The sequence below is a fragment of the Seriola lalandi genome, unplaced genomic scaffold (genome assembly GCF_002814215.2).
Source record: "Seriola lalandi dorsalis isolate HSWRI2012SDOR001 ecotype SW California unplaced genomic scaffold, Sedor1 jcf7180002054956, whole genome shotgun sequence".
NCBI lineage: Eukaryota > Metazoa > Chordata > Actinopteri > Carangiformes > Carangidae > Seriola > Seriola lalandi.
Genome location: NW_019525507.1, coordinates 2,202,830 through 2,226,837, shown reverse-complemented (window position 1 = coordinate 2,226,837; position 24,008 = coordinate 2,202,830). Strand labels below are relative to the sequence as shown.

Below are 24,008 nucleotides of genomic sequence, written 5' to 3'. Positions count from 1 at the left end.
ACCCCACCCCCCCTTTTGTTTCTACCCAGTGAGTCTGACCAACTTTGTGCCCCGCTTTGGGTTCCTCCACCTGGACCTGCCCGTCTTCTTGGAGACCTTCTGCAAGTATCCTTCCACGTTTAAAGGACTCGACCCCGCTCATAATCAGGTGATGGATGTGTGAGGAGGCGGCTGTAGATAAAGTAAAAGCTACTTTTCCGTCAGGGTCACTCACACACGCTCTGAACAAATGATGTTACTTTTTGAAGGTCCAGGGTTACAAAGTACAGTGTGCTCTGTCTAAATGAACATTTTACTATTTTTCTTTTAAAATGGTTATATCGTAATAATAATAATAATAATATTTATGATATGAGATGTTTTCCAGATTAAAATGATTTCTTAACTTGGATTTAATTAATCATATCATTAGGAATCATTGTTATATACTGCTGGGAAATACTGAAAAATATGATGTAATGGTAAGTAATTATCTTTTCCATCATACTTTCTTACTTTGGCAGATATTCAGTTGCATTCTGGGATATTAAAAAGTCTTCAATGTAACTTGAATGACCGGTGAAGAAACCCTGGTAATGCTGCAGGGAAACGTGAATATTTCTGATTTCTATATATTTATTAGTTACTGGATAAACTGATCAAAGGGCCAAACTCCTCAAATGTGTGTATATGATTGACTGTGTTTATCGTCCTTAGCCCTGGTGTCTCTCAGATACGTGGTGTCCCTCTCCGGTGCGTTAGCCGTAGTCAACTCTGTGCCGTGCTTCGCCCTCGACGGCCAGTGGATGCTGAACGCTCTGCTGGAGGCCACGCTGGTTTCTGTGGTTACAGACCGTCAAAAGCGCGAGCTGATTGGTTTCTTCCTGCTGCTGGCGGGCAGCGCCCTGCTGGCAGCCAATGTGGCGCTGGGCTTGTGGATGGTCACGGCGCGGTAGCCACAGCGGTCAGCTGCCCTGGCAGGACGAAAAAAACTAAAAGAATAAAACCCCCATGTGGACTGAGACGTGTTCGAGACGTGTCGACCATTAAACTGTGAACATGCAGGGAACAGGCTGCATTACCCAGCAGTGCTGCCCAATTTCTGGAGACTGTTGAGCGGAACATTGCTCGGCCTTTGAGCCCTCACTGGACCACCTGGGAAACCTATAAACAACTCACTTCCACCTTGTTTCCCGCCATAGACACAAAAAAAAAGCACATACACAAATAAACAAAGCACTGTCCTGTGTGACTGTTTACAAAGACTGCGCAGTCTTTTCCAAATTTGAATATCTGTGACGTGTTTGGGTTTGAAGTCAGAGAGAAAGCCATCTTAGTTTTGCCAAGGGTTTGATGCCATATTTCCCTGCAAGTTATGTCGTGGAGTAAACTAAGGCAAAGAAAAAGCCTTAATTTCATCAGCTAATGCATGGCAATACCTTGATTAACTCCCACTTATCAGCTGGAAAAAACTGCCTCGTCCGAAGTGTGTGAATTAATTCATGAATCGATGAAAATGACTCCTACGGTATTTTGTAACGTCCAAAAAAAAAAAAAGTTTGAAGGTGGGAATGTTTTGAAATGAAAAACATTTGCTAAGTGTGTTTCTTCTCCTCGGGCATTGTAGCCGGAAAATGGCTGAACTGTTTCCCGCTCTTCCTCAAAAGTGTTTCGTTAATTTTCCCCCCTTGGCCTCTTCACTGTCTGTGACCTGGATGTAAAAGTTGATTGTCAGTAGTGTGGAATAAAAGACTGATTTTATTGAAGGGCTCTTTTAATCAGTCGGAGAACTCATCTACAGTTTCATTTATCATTATTATTATTATTATTTTTTTGCTGATTTCTTTTTTTTCTGTCATATCTCAGGTGATGCCTGAGACACCATTCGACTAACTGACACATTGTGAAGGATGATGCATGATTAGTTCTTTGGTAGGAATGAGAGATTAAAATTCCACCCATTGATCCATATACTTTCCTGTTCGAGGTCGATGGAGGCTGGAGTGGAAAGTCGGGCTGCAAATGGACAAGTCTCCAGTCTCTCATAACACATACAGTTATAGACAAGGTACTTAACCACAGGCAAGACAGCTGTATTTATAAAGAACATTTCAACCACAGATGATTTAAATATATAGGCAAAGAAAAGCATTAGAATAACATGCGGAAATAAAACCAGAATAACATTAATTGATAGAGAATAAAATCCGATTTTAAACATTAGATCAAAAAATAATGTAAAAAATACAAATAGTTTGAAATACAAATCGAATTGTAGAATTCCAGTTCACCTAAACAAACTGGACACAAACACTTAGACACCCATGTGTCCATCATCTGTGACACCCTGAGGTTGTCACGTGTGATGGTGTAATCTTTTCAGGGTATGAAAAATAATAAGAAGAAGAAGAAAAGTGACTTTGTGAATTTTATATCAGATTAAATTACATTTTAAAAGCATGTAATAAATCATTTATGATGCATTATGATGTATTTATAAGCAGCAACTCCTCCTTTGAGCTTATCTGCTAAATATGTGGGTTAAAGTCAGGTAGTAGTGTATATCCAGTGCAGTGAATGTAACAGTGAGCATGCATGTTGTATGTGTACAGTAGAAAAAGGGTCAAAAATCCCTGATCTAGTTCTTAAAGGTCACATCCACTCACATGAAGGCAGTTAGTTACTGTTGACTTCATGGCCTCTTTTAGTTTCCTTTTTTTCTTTAACATTACACATAGTTTACCATCTTTTACTCCAAATATGAAATGGAAGATTGGATGATTATGTCAGGCTTGTAATCAGTTCTCTCTGGAGTTTGCCTCGACTGCAGAGCAGAGCTCCTTTCTAATTTTACACCCTTCATATTCCCAGCGCACTGGCACACTGTCTTCCTCAGACGCTGTAACAAAAGAACACAGGCTACACTTTTAGCAGCGGCTCCAGACCGCAGTGTTGCTTCAGTCCTTTCGAGGACTCGTGCAGTGATTATGTTTTCCTTGAGTGTGACAGCGGGAGAGATGACATATTGTAATTTGGAAGGGTGTTTCCCACAGACGTATAAATACTGAACGGCCTTCAGCTTAGTCACAGAGGTGTGTTTAGCAAAGATGAGCAGACGACTCTGTCAGCAGGTTGAAAATTGTTGCCCTTTTGGAGACTCTTATCATTGAATAATGAGGGGAGAATACGGAGGATTAGCCCACGTTGCACGCAGGGGTGGCGTCTTTGTCATGTGTATATGTTAGCGTTCAGATAAGGCATTTCGAAAGCTGATTTTTCCCTCCTCAATCTTTGTTACTTGTGTCCTTGCATGTGTGTTTCTGCTGCTTATCTTGCGCTAATGAAAGCCTGGAGGGATGTTTGGGTAAACAGACATGGGAGGACGATGAAGAGGAGGAGGGTAGCGGGGTGAAGGGAGGTTTGTTCTGACTGTCTGGTTCATAATGAGCCATGGGCCCTTGATTTAACTCGGTGGAGTCCACAGCCACTTAGGCAACAGCAATATGCTAACATGCTCACGGTGACAACGCTAGCATGTATATGTTTAGCAGGTATAATGTTTAGCCTTTGGAACCTCTGAGACTTTCTCTTCTGTGTCATTGGACGGTGCTATAGATGTTTCCTAGCAACTGATTTACAATTAAAGTGTTTTTGTTTCATTGACAGTAGACTGATTATGGATTCGTGGGTAGCTGTTGCAACCCGGTCCAGCTCCTCTGTTGCCGTCACTACAGCCATGCCCCCAGCATGGACTAAAAAGTTTGGAGGCTAAATGAGGAGCAGAGATGATGAAAACCAAGGGTCCCAGTTGAGCTTTCAAACAATGAGAGTGAAACAGGACGCAAATGATTGCGAGTCCAAGTGGTGAACAATAGCTTCGTGGTCAAAGTGTCCGCATGATGAATGGGTGTTTTCAGCAGCGCAGGAAGTCAAGTCTATATAAGGGACTTTGTGGCCGACGCCCCAAACCCTAATGAGCACGTGCAGAAAGAGCTCTCACTATATTGAAGGGGGGGGGGGGTCGACAACCTATCAGGAACTGTGGTGTTATCATCATCAGAAACTATTGATGCACTGTGACAACAACACAGATGTGTTTCTACAGGCGGCGACGTCACCATCATCATCATCATCAGATTAATCGATTGTAATCTGTGTATGTGTGTGTGTGTGTGTGTGTGTGTGTGTGTGTGTGTGAGATAGAGATAGAGAGAGTGAATCTAATTTTGTTCTGGTCTACTGACTGTCTGATCTGATAAATGTTTCAAGCAGAGCACCCTGCTGTTTTCAACATGAGACTAGACACGCACACTTTTCACACGTATGCTTACGCCGCTAACAAGGTCTGCAGCCACTTATGCACCACACACACACACACACACACACACACACAGACACAGACACAGACACACAGATAATGTTCTGGTTTTAGCCAATGACTTTAATAAATGATTTCTGTTCACCACTGGGACGCCTGGTCCCTTGTTTCCTAGAAGGAGGGAAGGAGGGAGGAGAGGAGAGGAGAGGAGGAGTGTTGGGTGAGAGGTGGAGTGATGAGGGAGGGAGGGACAGTTTGAAGAGCTGGGGTGAAGTTAGAGTAGCTGCAGATAGACAGATAGCAGCAGAGAAAGAGAGACAGACTGAGAAAGTGAATAAAGTGTGAATTTCTACAATATGTTCCTGTAACCTTTTGGATTTCTTTTTTTTTTTTTTTTGGTCAGATTTCTTTCCTATTTTCTTTTTTTTTTTTTTGCTTTCTGTTGTGTTTTTGTCACTGCTTCCCCACCTGAGAGTTAGATTTTTAGAGTGTGTGTGTGTGTGTGTGTGTGTGTGTGTGTGTGTGTGTGTGTGTGTGTGTGTGTGTGTGTGTGTGTGTTGTGTGTAATATAGTAAAGTCATGGAGCTGGAGCGTTTAGGCGGTGGTGGGGTTAAACCCGAGAGGGGCAACACTCGTCTCTACAGGATAGCACTGGCCATGTGTGTGTGTCTCTGTGCTGTTCTGCTGCTTGCACTCATACTGGGTAAGTCCACACACACACACACACACACACACCACACACCACACACATTTCTCCTCACTCATCCTACATTATAATTTGAATGGAATTCCATGGAAACATATTGTATATTACGCAGGCTGTCCTCAGATTATAGTACACACTGACTGTAAATAACACACAGGCACGCTGCTGGGAGCAAAGGTCTTTATGGAGGGCTCGTGGGTAATTTGTGTCAAACTATTTTTGGTCCATATAAGGTTTCAAACACGCCCACGTGCACATGCAGAACCTCGGACTCTACATAACGCACTGTGGGAGTCAAATGGGACACTGGGGAAAGAGGAAAGAGTGTGTGTGTGACACTTTGTGGGTATTGTTTCCTTCAGAATGTGAAATTAATTAGCAGGGACTGTGTGGTAGAGTAGTGGCGGGTAGGGCGTGTGTGTGTGTGTGTGTGTATTTGTTTATTTAGAGAGGGCAGTGCAGATTAAACAAGACTGGCACTTTGAGAAACATGAGTATAGATGTGACAGGGAGAGAGAAACCAGCAGCTTGCTCCCAGAGTCCGGCTAAAAACAGGCAGAAAGTGTTGCAATACTTTGTCTTGATGAATTTAAGCAAAGCATTTTTATTTGTGTGGCACATTTCAACAACAGCTTTACTTAAGGTATAAAAGAAGCACCAGACAGTGTTGAAAGACTATATAAAACTTAGGTAACAGTGTAGAAAGAATCAAACTTTACGTATTTAATCATACTTTATTTAAAACCACTACATGTAGCACGGTTCCTCTTTTTCTAGACTTCATGTCAACCAGATGTTTGATGGTGTCACGGAAAAAACAGTTTGTCCTGATTGTTAAATTTTGCTGCATATGAATGGAAGAATGAGTTCACACCAAAGGCGTAAAATTCTCCATATTTACCAACTTTTAAAGCGTGTTTCTTCTTATTATTTTGCCTGATAGATTGAAGCTTTGTCGGTGCAAACTTTGAGATTTTAAGAAAACTTTTTGAACTTTTGTAAAAGTTAAACTTGAATCCAAAACAATGCCAGGACACTTTAAGTTTCAGCTGCCTCCATTTAGCATCTCCTGGCTCTAGCTTCATATTTAGCGCACAGACAAAAGAGCAGTGTTGCTTTTCCCATTTCACCACTCTCCACAAGTAAAGGAAATACGTGTATTTTCCCAAAACTGCCCTCGTGCAGACCGTTTGAGCGGTTCAGTAGTTTCAGTAGTGCGTGGTGGTGAGGATGCTCGGGGCTGGGAGGGGTACACGAGTGTGTCTCGGGCGGGGTAAGTATTGTTTTTCTTAGTTATTGAAGGAAGCCAGGATTCTCGTGGCAGCAGTGAAGTGTAATTATGTGATGTGCCTGCATATGCAGTTCCACACACCCACTCTAATGGAACCTCTCTCTAATGGTCTCCAGCCATGTGACTGACCACACACAGGAATTGTTTTCATTTTTAAAGAGTGTGTGTTTGTGTACATGCATGTTTGTGTGAGTGGCCTGTTTGGTATCTGAGTAGCCAACATGAGGTTAATATTAGTAGTGACACCGGAGCCTCGGACATCTGTGGATGTGGGCGTTTAAACCCCTGAGTGTTTCTGAAGGAGCAGTCAGAATAGGTCGTCAAGGTTGTTCCAGGCCGAGCGCGGTCAGGGGCTGAAGTTGTGAGTGTGTGCATAACGCACAACGTTAATCAACCCGTCACAAGCAGCTCTAACTAGACAACATGACCGGTCAACCTCAGAGGTCAGACATTGCGGCGCAGCTCAATAAACGCTCCACTCATCCGTTCACAATGGGGATTTGGTTTCTAAATCCGTTAGCTCACTTCGCGGGCTTGTGCTGCCTCTGCACGCCCTCGCAAACACATCACAATAACGGTGGTTTCTGCCTGGAGGTTAGAGAGACAGGCTTTCATTCACCTTCTAGGAAAGGAAGTGAATGAGTAAACCCGTGGTTACGCCACAAGTAGCGTAAACAATGGAGGGTTTACTCTGTCTGTTTGTGGTGTTGTGATTGCCTTAATTAGAAGTATGTGAAGTAATTACAACTGACAGTCAAGTTAAACTCATAAAGGTGATGTGTTTCAGAAAGTACTGGAGATGTTCTCGTGACTTGATGAGTAAAGATCATCGTTATGTTAGGTGGCGGTTGTAAGTTGAGGCATTCCTCAGTTCAGGCCGGCGTAAGGTTAAAAAAATGAATCCACCAACTGTTTACACTGACTGCTCTCCTCCAGCTGTATCAACTGCACTTTGGTCTGTATTTGTCCCATTTTGATAATGAGTGGATTGTGGGAACATCGCTCATTACACTTCCCCTCTGATAACCACTTTCATTTTGAGCTGCATGAAAGTATGATTATCAGGTTCTCTTCCATCAGCGCTTCATTCACTGATGGCCTGTGTTACCATAACGCACGATATTGCAATATGAAAACGCTGTTTTCTTTCAGCTCCTTGATAAAAGCAGCTTTGTTAGACTTACATAGGCCGAGGAGGTTGTGAAGCACTGAGACGATTTGCACACAACTTGGTGGAGGGATGGGACACCGCCTGGAACGAACCCAATAAATTCTGAGCCAGATCAAAATCATTTACTAAAAGTTTGACTTTTCTCTGATGTCTGGTGTAATGTTGTTTGACAGCGGCTTTAGTGGAGTTCTGCGGTCTCATAACATAAGGCCCACTTACAAGCTTCTTTCTGCGCTTTCAACTAGAGCTAAAACAATTACTCAATCAATGGGAAATTAATCTGCATCTATTTTGATAATCTCTTAATCAATTGATCTTTTTTTTTTCAAGCAAAAGTGCCAAATATAACCTGGTTTCAGCTGCTCAAATGTGAGAGTTTGCTCCGTTTCTCTGTCTATCACCATTTTATAGTGAATATTTTTGGTTGATCAAAAGAACAACACCTTGGGTTCAGCATTTCTCACTTTTTCTTTTGCTGACATTTTACAGATAAGACGATAATCTATGAAGAATTGCCAGAATGATTGATGATAAAAATAACTGGTAGATTTATCCCTTCCCCGACCGCATCTCAAGGTCTTCATCTGTAGTTGGAGTTTGTTGAGTTGTCCTGAGATCACATTGGCAGAATAAGATGATTTTCTGTCCGTGACTAACACACCTCTGCCAACTTTTCCGGGGTGACGTGTTTTGTCGACCTCCACCTAAAGTTTCCTTGGTTGAGTTTCTGTCGAAAACCTGTCACCAGCAAACTGTACAGTTATGTGGTTTGGGGCAGTATATATAGAAATGCATGCAACCAACATTTCCTACAAAATAACACTACTGCCTGAGTCACAGGGTGATCTATACATTTCACTTGTCACCATGCATCCTCAACTCTTTTCTTCCCCCTCAGTCTCTCAAAAGTCCAGTCAGGAGGAGTTCTGTCTGAGTCCAGAGTGCATCGAAGCAGGTGAGGAGTGGTGGCTCTTGTTTGTATGGAAACTGCTTGAGCATGAGATATTTCAGTTGTGGCTGAAGTATCTAGTGCTCAACACTTATTATTGGGCCTGTACTTTGTCTCTTTCCCTCCTGTAGCTGGGTCTATTTTAAGTAAAATGGATCGGTCTGTTGACCCCTGCGAGGACTTCTATAGTTTTTCCTGTGGTGGTTGGCTGAAGGAGAATCCGATCCCTGAAGATTCCTCCTCATATGGCATCTACCCCTGGCTGCGACAGCATGTCGACATCCAACTCAAAGGTGTGCTTTTACCCAGGAATTTCCCATCAGTGTCTGAGTTCATCAGCCTCAATGAAAGTTGATGTACACTTGGCTTAAAAGTGTACATCAAATGTTCTATCAAAAGACAAAAAGAGAGCTCTACTTGGATATGTGAGGAGAAACAGCAGGAATATGAATTTCAGTAAAAGGCATAAACAACCAGGTCAAGTTTAATAAGTGATTTTCTGTTATTATCACTTAATTCCAAAGCGAGACTAAACTTGTTGATTTTATTTTATTTCACAAAGCAATTTCACAAACTCTTGATAGGGAAGAGAAAGCTGTCCATCACTCTTTTTAAATAAATAATATAAATGTAAACTATATATCAAGAGGAGAAATGTATCTTAACAAGAACATCTGAAAAGTATATATGTTTTTTTGTTTAGACACATTTCTTTTGTTGATATGCATATTAACATTTTTCTTGTTTTTTCTTCGGAAAAAAAGATAAAATAAAAAATTAAAAAGTGTTAGTTGTGACCCAACCTGTTGTTTCTTATCAGAGTTACTGGAAGCTCCATCAGCCCCTGATGAACTGGAGGCAGTGACTAAGGCTAAGATCCTCTACCGCTCCTGTATAAACGAGGGTGAGTCTCACACACACATGCACTTGGTTTTTGTTACTTAGAGGGACAATGCATTGATGTACATTCATTCCCTGGAGACTCACCTTAACCTGGAACATAACCACTACATGCCTACTTCCAACTCTTATCCCCATAATGTGGCAGCGTGACCATATTATTGGCCGTTGCGTGTAAGCAATACAACAATTATACACTCAAATCTACGTACAGCGCTTGTGGGGACTGTTGTTTTCATCATACCTTCTCTAGCCCCTAACCTGACCTTCAACCTAACCTAAATCTAAACCCAGTTGTTACTTTAACCCTCAAACAACTCTTTGAAGTAGACAGGAGGACTGGCCAAAAAGCATTTGTGATCCTAAAATGTCCCCACACTCTACAACAGGTCCTCACAAATATACTGTAAGTCAAGACACACACAAACACACATTGACAGTATAAAACAGGATAAGATGAACTTTTATTGATCCCAATGACAGATCTAGGTCACTGCAGCATCAAAAGTAATAAGATACACGAGGGGGAAATGGGAAACTATGATCACAAAGGTAGAAAAATAACAACAACATGAACTTAAATAATGAAAATCAATAAAGGACTGTAGAATTAAAAAACAAAAAAATGGTGATGTTTTTTGTGTGTGTCTGTTTACAAAGCTGTGCTGGAGAAGGTGGACAGCAATCCGATGCTGAAAACACTGAGGCAGGCAGAGTTTCGGTGGCCTGTTGTCGGGGAGGGGCTCGGCGGGGAGTATCAGTGGTCGGCGGCTCAGTGGAACCTCCTGAAGACTGTGGCTGAGATGAGGAACCAGCACAGTAAGAGCGTTCTCATTCGCCTGTACGTCTCCCCTGACGACAAGAACTCCTCACTCCACATCATCAAGGTGAGACATTCCCTTTGATTGTTGTTTGTGCATGATTCATGTTTTTTCACATTTAGGTTTGACATTTAAGGTTTTTTAAGGGATTAGGGCTGCAACTAATGAAGATTTTGATTTCCTCAATTAATTGTTAAGTTTTAAAAATAGTGAAAAGTTAGAGCCCAAAGTGATAACTTAGTGAAAAGTGAAATAGTCAACCACTCAAAAATATCCAGTTTACCCAATATCACTCTGATAAAAGCATCAAATCTTCAAATTGGGAAATCTACCATCAAATTTTGTATTTTTGCTTGAAATAAGACTTCAACAATTAATCAATCATCCAAGTAGGTGACTGAATGATTACATTAATCAACTAATGGTTCCAGCTCTAAAGGTTTGACATTTTGGAAAATACGCTTATTTCCCCAACACCCTCCCAGTAAATCACAAGCTGCCATTTTTACACTCCAGTGTATTTATGGATATAACATGTTAATTTTGTTACCTGTGCGCAGACGCAGGGCAGCCGTTACGCCATTTCCAGTCTTTATGCTAAGCTAAGCTAACCAGCTGCCAGCTACAGCCTCATGTTTAACTGACGCACATAAGAGTAGCATATAAGCTTACATATAAACATTTAATAACTTGTTTGTAACACACTAAAAAGTAGCTGTATGCATATTTAAATGTGTATTAGTGTATTTGTCAACAACTATAACTCCTCCTGACACCCATAAGAGATGGCAATATTTAAAATGTCATTACATCTACATATAAACCATTTATTAAAGGTGTTTAGAAATACTAAATCGGGAGACTTAAAGTAAAGTGTAAAAACCACCAGCATGGACATATGATATATGTCTGTACGGATTCAGCAGCTTGCTCAGTAACATTTTTCTGCTCATTATTGCTGCAGCAAATGTTAAAGAATAAACAAGCCCAAAAAGCTGCGGAGGCTAACCTGTGCTCTCTGTCTTTATGCAGCTCGACCAGGCATCCTTGTCTCTGCCCTCCAGGGAGGACTACATCACCAACACTTCCTCTGCACAGGCGGTGAGTTTTCTGCTTCATCTTTCACCACTTACCTGTCATCTAAAAACTCCTCTTCCTGCAGCAGCCATTTCCTTCCTGCTCGGGTGATGAATCGCAGCAAAAAAAGAGTTTTCAGCCACTTGAAATATCGAGTGGTTAATGTTGGGTTTTTATATCAGAGGAAGAGCTTCTTCCCAGACTCAACATTTTCAAATGTGAGACAGTAATAAGGCGAGAAATTAATTTTGGGAAAGGGAGCCGATACCGATTGCTCCACTAATAGCAACCTCATTAGGCCAGAAGGGGAAAAAAAGCACAGTATTCAGTGACGAGGTTTTCTCAACTGGAAAAACTCTCACTATCTTGTTATTAGTACACTGTCCTTATCAGTGTTGTTCTCTCCACTGTACAGAACAAGCTGTATATACAAAGCTCTACATTAGGTCATAGGAACAAACTCTACTTTAGATTGCTATTCTGCTATTTTGTGTTCAAACACTGTGTTGATTTCATTGTATCATAACTTAGGCTAATAGTTATGTTAAGAAAAATGCTATGTAATTAAAATTACTATGTACAATTCAAGGAGAAATCTTTTTTTTCTTTTTCCTTAAATTTTTCTTTTTTTCTTTTTTTATTGTTTGTGTTTTAATAGTTTTAAATGTATATTTATATTAGATTTATCTGAACCACTTTCTAATAAGGCACCATTTATAAGCTGTAATTAAACAATCATTAATAAATCCTTTATTAATGCTTTATAGATCAGTGATATGCCATTAATAAGAGTGACTTGCTGGTTTGTGGGAGACGTCTCCAATGTATTGTTTAACCAGTTCTGAGCAGCTGGATGTCTGGAGCAGAATCCACTTATAAACTTATTAGCACTGTGTATCAATCTCTTCAAAAAAGTTACTTATAAAGAACATAAATAGTATTAAATTAAACTTATTGTTACACAAGTATAATCATGTCTGAGTGCAGATGCAAGCCCTTGATGTCAGATTTTTGGCCGTGATAGTGACAGTCGCTCACAGCAATGAAAGAATAAATGACATTTGTCTTTCTGCCTTTGTCTGCCCCCCTGACCTCTCTCTCTCTCTCCCTCTCTCTCTCTCCCCCTCTCTCTCTCTCTCTCTCTCTCTCTCTCTCTCTCTCTCTTCAGTACCGTGCGGCCTTGCTCAGCTTGATGGTGGACACAGCCGTCATGCTGGGCGCTCCAGAGAAAGCAGCGCTGACCCAGATGGAAAAGGCTCTTGCCTTCGAGACCAAACTGGCTCATGTAAAGACGTCATGTCACATAAATATAATCTCACTTAATGTATGGAGATGATCTGATAGGCCGCCACGGCTCTGGAGCTAATTAAAACCCCAATGTTATTAACCATGAGATATGAAATTGATTCATCAACTTCACCGACAGTATAAAGGGAGATTATTTTTTGCATAAATTTTGAATCAGTCATGTCAGTGTGACATTGCTCATCGTGTCTCCAGATCCTGATTCCCTATGAAAACCGCACCAGTGAGAACATGTACAACAGATACACACTTTCTCGCCTGCAGCGCTCCATACCACAGGTACTTTGAACACACACACACACACACACACACACACACACAAACAACAACAATAAATAATAAAATATCCTTCTTTTTCCCCAAAACCATACCATACCCAAAACTTTACGACAATCCATTGAATAGCTGTTGAGATTTCTCAGTCTGGACCAAAGTGATGGAGCAATTTTGCCACATGGCTGAAAAAGTAAAAATTTGTTCCAAACCAAGATGCCAACAATTCGTAGAAGTGAATCTGCAAGAGACTCACAACGTACAGTCAGAAATAAATTACTCATTAAACTGATATGGATATGGACGGAGACCGTTAACTATATGTCTCGCCGTGCCTGTGTGTGTGTGTGTAGTTTGACTGGCTGGGTTTTGTGAAAGCTGTGGTGGAGTCTAAAAGCGACCCGTCTCGGTCCATCCCCTCCTCCGAGCCCGTCATCGTCCGAGCCCCGCAGTACTTCAAGGAACTTTTCAAGCTCATTAACAGCACAGACCCCAGGTATACACATTAACACACACACACACACACACACACACACACACACACACACACACATACAACAGATGAACAGACACTGGGGCTTGGGGCTTCTTTATCTCATTATAGGTACATTATAACATATAATAAGATTACATGTAGGCTTCAATTAATTGTCCTCTCTCTTTCGCTCTCTCTTCAGGACTGTAGCAAACTACGTACAGTGGAGGACGGTGTTCTCCAGGATCACCACTCTGAGTCGTCGTTTCCTCTACAGATACCTCGACTACGCTCGGGTACCTTTTTCAAAGCATCTTCCGAAATCTTTGTCCTTGTTTAGTCATTCTTTAGGACTTTACATAAACTGCTGAACCAAATGTTCCTTAATAGGTTGAGATGCAAAAAAAAAAAAACCTTTTAAAACCCTGTAAATTGTGTAAAAATGCATCATAAAGAAATACATTTGGGCCCTCGCAATGCATGATTTACCTTTAATTAATCCTGATTTCAGAGTTAATTTAAAAAACTATAAATCTGAACTCATGACTTTCTCCCAGAATCTCTCTTGATCCGAGCCTTTATTGTAGTACTGACGCTGTTCAACAGCCAGACGGAGGAGTTAAGGAGGATATTTAGACTCAATATATTAAGGTTTTATTACATTTAGGCCAATAAATAAATAAATCAATGAGTGATTCAGTATTTAAAGAAACCCTGCCGGTGCTGTTTCATACACACAAGAAATAATACAAGATATGAGCCAAAGATATTAACCTGCTATTTCTGAAATATTTCAATGATGCTACTAATCAAAATTAAGAGAAGCCAAAATTAAGATTAAACACACATATATTCTTTACTTTCTGAGATCTGTCTGTAGCTGTTTCATCAACACGCATTTTGTTTTTCATATTTTGGAGCTGTAAGCAGCTCCTTCATTTCTTTTGGACATTACATTGTGCATCATAAATAAATAAGTAAAAATTTATGTACAGTGGTAAGTTTGAAAATGTATTTATAAAAGTATTTAAATCAAAGACAAGTTAATTTTATTGAAGTATAAGAAAAAAAATGGACTAGGAGACGTAAATTAAAGCCTGAGATTAAACAGGTTTTTAGATGAGGTTTAAAATATTGAGTGGGAGCTCATTCATCAGTCAGCTCAAAAATTCAGCATATTTAATATGCATATATTGTCACTTTTCCATCGAGGACAGATTACTCACTCAAACCTGCTATGAATGTTATATGGAACTGAGACACAGTCTGAGCATCATAAATGGAGAGTTCAATATTAAAACTTTTTTTTTTAATTAGGAAAAACTCTGATGTAAGTTATATTTTTTTATCAAACCCTGATTTTAAGTTTAGGAGCTGGGAAAGTTATGTGATTTCTGTTTTTAAGACCATTTACGGAGCTCCAGATGAATTTTTAAAGCCTCAGATAAATACAAATAATAATGTCATGTACATTTCAGACTGTTCATTTTAATTTAAAATGTTCAAATATAAACATCAGTTTTGAAATCACCTAAAGTTGAGAAACTGCGCTTGACTGATTGAAGTTGGAAATTGACCTTGCATCTCTTGCTCCCCCTGCAGGTCACCACGGGAACCACGTCTCTGACCCCGCGCTGGGACAAGTGTGTGAACTACGTCGAGAACTCGCTTGTTTATGCCGCCGGGCGCCTTTTTGTCAACACACACTTCCAGGAGGACAAGAAACACATGGTGCGTGTATGTTGTGTGTGTGTGTGTGTGTGTGTGTGTGTGTGTGTGTGTGTGTGTGTGTGTGTGTGTGTTCCCGACATGACATCATATCTTAAATCTTGGGTCAAGTGTTAAATGTGAGTATATGTTTAGTTGTGTAATAGATGTGTGTGTGGGCTTTATTTTGTCTGTGTGTCACCAGGAGATGATGTTATTTAATGTTTTGTCATCTGCATCAGTGCGGGACGTGTGTGTGTGTGTGTGTTTATGTGGCAATGACACTTGAGCACACACACCCACACATACACACACACACACACACACATATTTGTACTTCTATCTTTGTGAGGACCCTAGCTGACATAATGCATTCTTTACTCTTACCTTAACAGAGCAACCCTTAACCCAACCCTAACATACATAATCTCTCCTGTATCATACATTAAATTGTGCGTGACTGTGTGTCTCAGATGGAGGAGCTGATCAAAGGCATTCGCTGGGCGTTCATCGACATTCTGCAGAAAGAGAATGAGTGGATGGATCAACCAACGAAGAACAGAGCCATAGATAAGGCAAGAGAGGCGGACAGTCATCGGCCTGTTACCATGTTTCTTTATAGTACATCGTCTTTCCTCCTTTACAAAACCAACTTCCTTCAAGAGACAGTCCTCGCTTCATCTCAACTCTAAAACATGATTAAAAAAATTCACCAGTAAAAAAAAGAAAAGAAAAACCTTTCAACTTAGCATTTATATTTTTTTTACCACTTGGGGGCAGCTTTGATTTGGTGTTCCACCAAGGGAAATACCTGGCTGCAGCTATACTGTATGTTAACCTGTCTTCACCAGGTAGTTGCAAACTTTGGCTTTATATGTACATGTATATACTTATACATATATATAGATGAGAAAGAAATACAAATAGGGATAACAGTTACATACATTTCTGTATTTTAACCAACTACGTCACAGCCCTGTGCTTTGCTTGTTTGTTGCTCAATTCTTGCATCTTTTTTTAGGAGACTTTTAACTGGAAATAAAAATAACAATTCATGATTATTTACTTGAAGTAATGCAAAGAAAAAGTGGAGGGCGTAACTCTCCTCTTATCTGGATTGTGGGAGATGGATAGTCTGATGACTCTGTTTAGAGAGCTTTTAGTAAGAATAAAACGAAAAATAAAGTAAATTGAATATTATTGGCTTTTGGATAAAACAAAACAAAAAAAAGGCAAAAGGTTTTCTGATGTTTTCGTAGACTGAAAATTATTTAAGCGCCCACATCTATTTTAATAGCACTGTGCCGTCCACAAGCACCATTGGGTAAAGTGTTCTGTTCATTTTAATGGAGTACTTTTCTCCTTGAACCAAACTACTCATCATGCACCAATTTTGTAACAATGACAAATCAAGTGCACCTTGAGTTTTTGTTACATGTTAAACTTGCACAGTTCAACAACACCCTAATAAAACTCCCACATCAGTGTCTTTTATTGTCTGAATCTGCTTAACAGTTTAATATCCTCAAAAGCCATTTGTAACGATTCAGGAACATTTATTCTTGAGGCACTGTGGTTTAATAGAATTGAATCTTATTCTGTCTTTGCGCTCACTGTCAGTTACTCTGAATAAATGTCTGATCATTCTGTTTATGTAAAAGTCTGTTCAAACAGTCCTTAACATTCACTCTGCTGTTGCTCTCTCTCTCAAGGCTCATGCAGTCCTGGCAAAGGTTGGCTACCCCGAGTTTATTCTGAATGACACCTACCTCAACGAGGATCTGAAGGAGGTTTGTTTGGCACTGAAACTGAAACCAACTGCGCAACATAATAAAATATCATTTCTTTTCCTACATGCAAGTTTGAAAAATGCAAGACTTAACAGTTTGTAGTTGTTGTCTGTGTGTTTTAGCTAAAGTTCGATGAGACGGATTACTACGGTAACGTGATGCAGACGCTGAAGATGATCGCTCAGATTGATATCGCTTGGCTTCGAAAGAGCGTGCCACGTACGGAGTGAGTAGCGGGGCTCGTCTGTAGGTGGGTTTCCATCCAGCTGCTTTTATGCACAATTTCAATTTGAACATTTAAAAAAGAAAAAAGGAAAAGCAACAGAAACTATTTTCTTTTGCTGATCTTCTCAAAATTTGGATAGAATTTGGATGGAAACCCACTTTGTGTCAACTCTAGTGATTTTATTTTTTATTTTTTATTTCCTCATTGACCTGCGATAATGTCTTTGTGTGTGTGCGTGTGTGTGCGTGCGCGTGTGTGTGCGCGTGTGTTTGTGTCTGTGTTTCAGGTGGTTTACAAACCCAACAACTGTGAACGCCTTCTACAGTTCTTCCACGAATCAAATCAGTAAGACAGTGTATGATTCATTACTGAGACACCAACACTTGACATCACTTTAACTTAATTATTCTGATGTTCTGTCTAGACAGATAACATTTTTAGGGATTCTGCAAATTCCAAATTATTTCAGTACTGCCACTGAAATAATTGGGAATTTGCTTTAAAAGCAAACTAATATAACAGGCGGACACTCTTTATAAACTAAGCAATTTGAATCAGTTTTATAGTATTTGCTTCTTCTCCAAAAACCGCCCTTTTTAATAACAAATTAAAGGCTGAAAGATGACGGAAATTACTCAGCATGCTCCAGTGAATGAATCAGGTCTGGAAAGAGCTACAGACACACAAACAAAAAACTACTTTCATCTTGTCGTTTAGGATTTCCTGCTGGAGAGCTTCAAAAACCTTTCTTCTGGGGAAGAGAGTACCCAAGGTGAGATGAAAGAAAATGTGACACGCTCTGTTAACAGACCAAAGAGACGCCAGCTCGTGCAGCCAGGAGCTCTGAAATAAGTACAGGATTTTTCTGACATTGACCTCCTAATAGAAAATCACATAGAAGAACTGCAGCGGTACCTCAGTCTCCACAGGTCATGGAATTACAGTTTCTCCAAAAATAAGTTTAATGTCAAGTCAGTTTTAGATCAGTGCTCTACATGAAATATTTCTATAGATGATGTTGTTCTCAACATTTCAGTTTATTATGAAAGATAATGCAGTTTTCAGGATGTGAAAATATATGATGAATAATCTTTAACTTTGTGTCTGTTTTCAGAGCTTTAAGTTATGGTGCCATCGGGGTGATAGTGGGACATGAGTTAACACACGGCTTTGACAATAACGGTAAATATTGGTCGCTAATAACGACCTCAGAAAACATTTGAAATAACAGAAGATGATTTGGTAACACCTTCTGATAAAAGGCTCATAAGATCAATAATTAACACCTTTACTAACGGTTTAAGAAAAGTCATTCACCAGTGCTTTATAGATGAGTTATAAGTCATTAATAAGAGCAACGTTTGGGTTGCCAGGTTGTATAAACTCTTCTTCCAGCATGAGTAGTCGTTTTAGCTAGCTCTTTAATTGATTAGGGAGACTCCTCCATTAGAGTGTTCTCAGGACGCCTGGACCAAAGTCTATTTATAAACAGCTTATTAAACTTTTATACTTTTTGGATTATTATTATAGAACTATTTGGCTTCTTTCCTTCAGTTTTTGCTTGAAAAATGCCTGAATCAATCGAAATGGTTATTTTTCTGTCCGTCGACTAATCGAATAATCATTTCATTTATAACTGATCGATGAAGCGTGTTAAATGATTGATTAACCATTAGCAAAGCCATTCATTTCAACCTATAATATAAATATAAATGGTGCCTTATCAGAAAGTGGAACAGATATTTCTCTCCACTAGATTCGGGGATTTTATTTGTGAGCTGCTTTTTCTGAACAGGTCGCAAATATGACAAAAACGGAAACCTTGACCAGTGGTGGAGCAACTCGTCCGTCACAGCCTTCAATGAGAAGACCCAGTGTATGATAGAGCAGTATAATGGCTACCACTGGGAGGAGGCAGGCCTGAATGTAAGAAACAAGGGGTTTGATTCTACAACTGCGACAGTAGAATGAAATTGAAATAATAACCCCCTGAATCATGCATTCATTAACTAACTTTTGTACATATCTGGTGAAGGAGTTTGTGCTTTGTGGATGTTTTGTTCTGTAGGTGCGGGGTAAGAGGACTTTAGCAGAAAACATAGCAGACAATGGAGGAATAAGAGAAGCGTTCAGGGTAGGGTCTATTTTCTTACACTATCTCTCTCTCTCTCTCACTCTCTCTCTCTTCACACTCTTTAGATCTTTGACATTTGTCTATTAGCTGCATCCATATTTCACCACTCAAAATGTCATCTGTGGAAAAAAAGACAGAAGTCCAGGTGAGAAATCTGTGTTTTGTGCGTAGGCATACAGACGGTGGGTTGACGAGAGCAGAGGTGGTGTGGAGGAGCCTCTGCTTCCTGGAGTCGGACTGAATAACAACCAACTGTTCTTCCTGAGCTACGCACATGTAAGAACACACAAACTGTTTTAGCTGTGCGGTCAGAGCCATGCTTCTGACTATAAGAGCATTTCTGGGTACCTCTGTTGTCATTTCTGAACATACTGGCGTTTCTCCTGAGCAGGTAACGTGGGTTAAAGTTTCATTAATAGAAAATAAATGAATTAAAAAGAAAGGGTGAATGTTGAGGTATCGGCCTTTAAAGGGGCTATTTGTAAGTTTTCCTAATGCTACGACGTTAGCATTAACAGCTGTTAACTTATTAGTTTAGAAGAAACATTGCTAGTTCAGCATCAAACTTCATTCCTTTATTCGCCAACAGCTGTCTCCAGAGGTGGAAAGCAACGCCAATGTTACCTCTTGTCTTTATCACATCTTTTCTTCCAGTGAAGGTAGCACGCTAACCAGCTAGCCCTATCCAATAACTGCAGCCTCCAATCTGCCCTGAAGACGTAGCACTGCTCAGAGGACGTATTATAACCTCTTGTCTTGTAAATGCAGCGACGGTTCTTGTCAAGCGACAACCACCGCTTCCTGCTTCCGGCAGGAAATCGGGCGGCAGAACAAACATACAAATATCCCTTTTTAGATTTGGTTAAGGTGATGGATGGAGGTTGAAATATGGGTAAAGTTAGGGGCTATTACCTAGCTAATAAGGCTCCATTTGGATCTTGAACTGTTAATTAGAGGGGGCTGCAAATTATTTCAGACTGATAATTTGAGCAGCGCTGCAGCACATTTTTCCTTAATTAGGCAGTTTTTCTATTTATCTGCTCAGTCTGCTAATTATGTTTGTTTTCTATTCTCGTCCCACTGATGGTCCCTCACCGACGACCACCAACCAGCAAGCTCTAGTGTTTATGACCCATTTGAGGGATTTTCACTGATGACGTGCTGCTACAGTATCTTAGGCCCAGTGTGCTTCATATGTGTTTGTGCTCTGCAGGTGAGATGTAACTCATACAGACCAGAAGCAGCCAGGGACCAGATCCAGAGTGGAGCCCACAGTCCACCAAAATACAGGTAAGTACACACTCAGTCACACACACTGATGAATGCACACACACACACACAGAGTTCTTACAACCTTGACCTTTACCGTGGTTGTTGCCCTGCAGAGTTGTCGGAGCAATGAGTAACTATGAAGAGTTTCGGAAAGTGTTCAGCTGTCCTGAGTCGTCGGTTATGAACCGGGGGGCAAAGTCCTGTCGGGTGTGGTGACCTTTGACCTCAGCTTCACCGTGAACATGGCCAGAGCTGTCAGCAGGACACCTGTTGAAAAGGCAGATCGTGCTGGAGCCAACATAGTTTACATGATGTGGGAGCAATGAAAAGATGAAGAAGAGTTGTTAACTCATAGACATGTTAGCGACTGAAGACCACTTTTAATTGGATATTGTACAGTATATTATTACTACTACAACAAAGTTGCAATGTTGTTTTTTACAGATACATTTACTGCATATGTTGCTGTTACTGCATAAATTATGACTGAAGCCATAGTTTATGAATTATATATTAGAAAAAGGCTGTTTTTGTACAGACATGCAACAATAACAGACGTACAGTATATATACTGTAAGTGTGACTAGTTAAAGATGCAGCCTTTCTTATGGGAATAAATAATTTATACATTAAAGGTACCAGTGACTGGAACGTCGTATTTTTGAACAGGAACATTTTTTCCGATGTTGCAGTAACTCTGGGAAGCAGAAATATATCAGGTCAACATCTGCATATATTCATTAGCAGCCTTGTCAATGATTTCCCAGCATCCCAAGCAAAAGATTTTAATTCATGTTTGAAGATAAATATGAGCCAAAAAAAAGCAACAAACAATACAAAAAAATCAATCCATATATTTTTTGAAAACTTTTTAGTTTTCCTTGTTTTTCTTGAAATAATTGTGAAAACCTGTGTTTTAATTATGTACTCACAAAGCAATTCAATGACATCAACCTGCTGGTTTGTCTTTAAAAACTTGTGGGTGGGGTATGTTTTGTATTTCGTGTGTGTGTTTGTTTGTGTGGTCTCAGTCCCGTCTTGGTTTCTGTTCCACTTTGTTTCAATCTTATTCTTGTGTCAGACATTTATATTCATTCTGCTGCAGTTCAGCCCGAGGCAAATGAACTCACAGAATTACAAGCACTCAAACTACAAGATGCACTCTCTCCATTTGTCTTTCTGTCTCTGGTATTTAACGGTACTGCAGAGGTGCACTCACACATCAGCTTCTTGTAGTATTTGTTGTTGATCTGGAATATTGGGGGTATTTTACAAACCAGATTTAACAAGTTAGTGAGAAAATGACAGCGATTTATCATCTGAAATATAGTTTATTTTCCACGTTTAATTGACTAACTTTTCTAATTCTGCTTTTTGAAGTCTTGATTTTCATTTTGTCTTCTGTCTGTCCTACAGAAAATGGTTGTATGAACTCTTCGTAAATTTAAACTTAGCATAGTTATTGTGATTACTAAGTGAAGATATAGACATCTCTTAATTAAAATGAGTTGCACCAAACAAACTAGTTCTTATGTCACAAACTATTTACACCCAGAAACTGCCAGGTGTAACTGTTACACAGCTCACGCAACTAATATGGTCGACGTGACTGACCGGAAACCAGATAAAATGCTTTTTGGTAATGATGTTACCTGGGGAAGATTTAAGATGACATTTCACAAAAATAACACCATATACCTCAAATGACAAAACATAACGCCGGTAACGTTAGCTCATATGGCTAAATAACGTCCCTTTGCTTACGCAGCCGTTATTAACTTCTCACTGTAAACTTAACTAGTACCATTAGTTCTGAAACACAAATAATTAATTAATTATCGATTCATCTGGTGATTATTTCTACAAATAATCTTTTAGTCTAAAATCTTAAAGATCTAAAAATCAAATGAATCTATAAATGTGAGAAAATAGTGAAAAAAAAAAGATTTTAGATTCTTTATTTACATTTTATTATCTGGAAGTGTTTTTCTTGATATACCTTTTTTTTTATCGTAATGGGATGAATTTGAACTGCCGTTGTTCTGGTACCTATTTGTATGTTGTGATCATGGGGTCACTGTGTTTCTGTGTTTCTGGTTGTGCTTCCTTCTGTGGCGTTCTAATAAAACTCTTGAGACACTACGCTGCCCATTCACCTTGTAACTTTGGCGTGATTGACAAGGTCAGGTGAGAAATGTGTGCGTGAGAGAGGAGCGAGGTGACAGTGGATGGAGGGTGCTGGTGGATGGAGGGTGCTGATGGATGGAGGAAGACAAAAGGCATAAAGAGGGATTGGGATTCATAATCTGAAAGCATGTCCATTTATTGATTGTCCTACTCTCACACACACACACACACACACACACACACACACACACAGACATCATATCTCATTCATTTAATATCAGCAGTTCCCATGGCAACTTCGTGTTCATACAGTTGACTCTTGAACGTGTCGCTGTGCTTGTGTGTCTGTCAGTTTGTCTTACAGTGCCAGGCAGGGGGTAACATTAATGACTTGTATTTGTGGCAACGCCAGCGGCAGTCTCCTCAATACACACCAATTAGAAAAACTGTCCTGTGCCTCAGTCTATTACAGTAGTGTGTGTGTGTGTGTGTACTGGGGGGGGGGGCTTAAGAGACAAAGAGAGGGAGTAAGTGAGATGGATGATAATGAGCAGAGATCTTCTTTTACAAGATGTGTAAGCAACATCATGCATCAGGCCCCTGGCAGCCGTTCTTACACGACCATCTATTATCGATGGACGGTTTGACCGCTGACGTCCAGGAGAAGTAGATGAAACAACTGCTGTCCACACTGTCACTTTGCTACAGCCTCCTCCTGCCCCTTCGAACATTCAGACTCAACATCTGAGTCAGAACTGATTTTAACACTGTTCATTTTGTAGTTTACAGGTTTAAAGTCTGGTTATATAAATATCCATATTAGATAGATAGCTAGATAATCAATCAGACACTTCTCTGTGTTAGTACAGCAGTTAGAAGTGAGCTACTGCCTGACTTTGTGCCATTACTTCATCGAACTGTGATGAATCTAGTTTAGTGGCCAGAGTAAAAATGACAACTATGGTGATTAAACCATTGATTTGTCACCTGGATCCAGTCCCTGTTAAACACAGCTACAACTATCTGCACATATTAGTAAATCCAGTCGAATAGGGTCATGGATAAAACCCTGTTATCGGATGTATTCCGTTTTTTGATATTTCATAAATTTTTTTCCCATTAAGACGAATGGGCAGAATGTTTTTCAACCCCTTCTCCTCATTCCTTCTTTTGTTTTCCCCGTCTTTTTCTGCAACTATTGTGTTCCCTTTATGTCAAACTTGTGGCTTTCTCGCTACTCCTCAGCAGCTTGCGTTGAGCTACACCAGGGATCAGGACGAGCTGGCAACACTAACCCAACATTAGAGGGATTACAGGGAGTGTAGCAGAAACATGGCTCACCGGGCTGACACCAGAATCCAGACAGGCGGACGGGATGAAGGAGAGTGGTAAAGGGGGGGGGGGGGCTAGCTGTGTATGTTCATAGATACATGGTGCAACCCAGGACCCGCCTCCCCCGGCTGCTAGCTCGCTGGCTGGGTGCAGGA

The 24,008-nt window shown here is 40.2% G+C and overlaps 2 protein-coding genes across 6 annotated transcripts in view; both read left to right on the top strand.

Annotated features, from left to right (window-relative positions):
• The window catches only part of mbtps2 (membrane-bound transcription factor peptidase, site 2), a 10,188-nt gene extending 8,415 nt beyond the window's left edge, over window positions 1–1,773 (top strand). Inside the window, exons 10-12 of one of the 5 annotated variants that reach the window (XM_087170686.1) lie at window positions 30–105; window positions 413–461; window positions 697–890. In XM_087170686.1, the coding sequence (XP_087026812.1) occupies window positions 30–105; window positions 413–461; window positions 697–741 (170 nt within the window). In that variant the 3' untranslated portion in view covers window positions 742–890. Of the gene's footprint in view, window positions 1–29; window positions 149–412 lie in introns of all 5 variants that reach the window. The other 4 variants (XM_023395074.2, XM_087170687.1, XM_087170685.1 and 1 more) reach the window with 4 other exon arrangements.
• A 2,799-nt stretch (window positions 1,774–4,572) lies between these two features.
• phex (phosphate regulating endopeptidase homolog, X-linked) lies at window positions 4,573–22,536 on the top strand. Its single transcript, XM_023395066.2, has 22 exons — window positions 4,573–5,000; window positions 8,364–8,420; window positions 8,546–8,707; window positions 9,235–9,318; window positions 9,975–10,201; window positions 11,168–11,236; window positions 12,381–12,497; window positions 12,713–12,796; window positions 13,144–13,286; window positions 13,468–13,561; window positions 14,868–14,996; window positions 15,446–15,547; window positions 16,685–16,762; window positions 16,885–16,988; window positions 17,275–17,333; window positions 17,706–17,760; window positions 18,103–18,170; window positions 18,784–18,914; window positions 19,057–19,122; window positions 19,294–19,398; window positions 20,336–20,412; window positions 20,508–22,536. Exons 1-22 carry the CDS (start codon window positions 4,877–4,879, stop codon window positions 20,608–20,610), a joined length of 2,238 nt encoding a protein of 745 aa, XP_023250834.1. The 5' UTR covers window positions 4,573–4,876; the 3' UTR covers window positions 20,611–22,536.
• Window positions 22,537–24,008: the final 1,472 nt, after the last annotated feature.

What these genes read in the sequence shown, in the direction of transcription:
- phex (XM_023395066.2), top strand. Translation starts at nt 4,877, where the DNA reads ATGGAGCTGGAGCGTTTAGGCGGTGGTGGGGTTAAACCCGAGAGGGGC. An exon ending in CCGCTCCTGTATAAACGAGG is followed by an intron (nt 9,319 to 9,974) that starts GTGAGTCTCACA and finishes CTGTTTACAAAG; the next exon opens with CTGTGCTGGAGAAGGTGGAC. An exon ending in ATTAACAGCACAGACCCCAG is followed by an intron (nt 13,287 to 13,467) that starts GTATACACATTA and finishes CTCTCTCTTCAG; the next exon opens with GACTGTAGCAAACTACGTAC.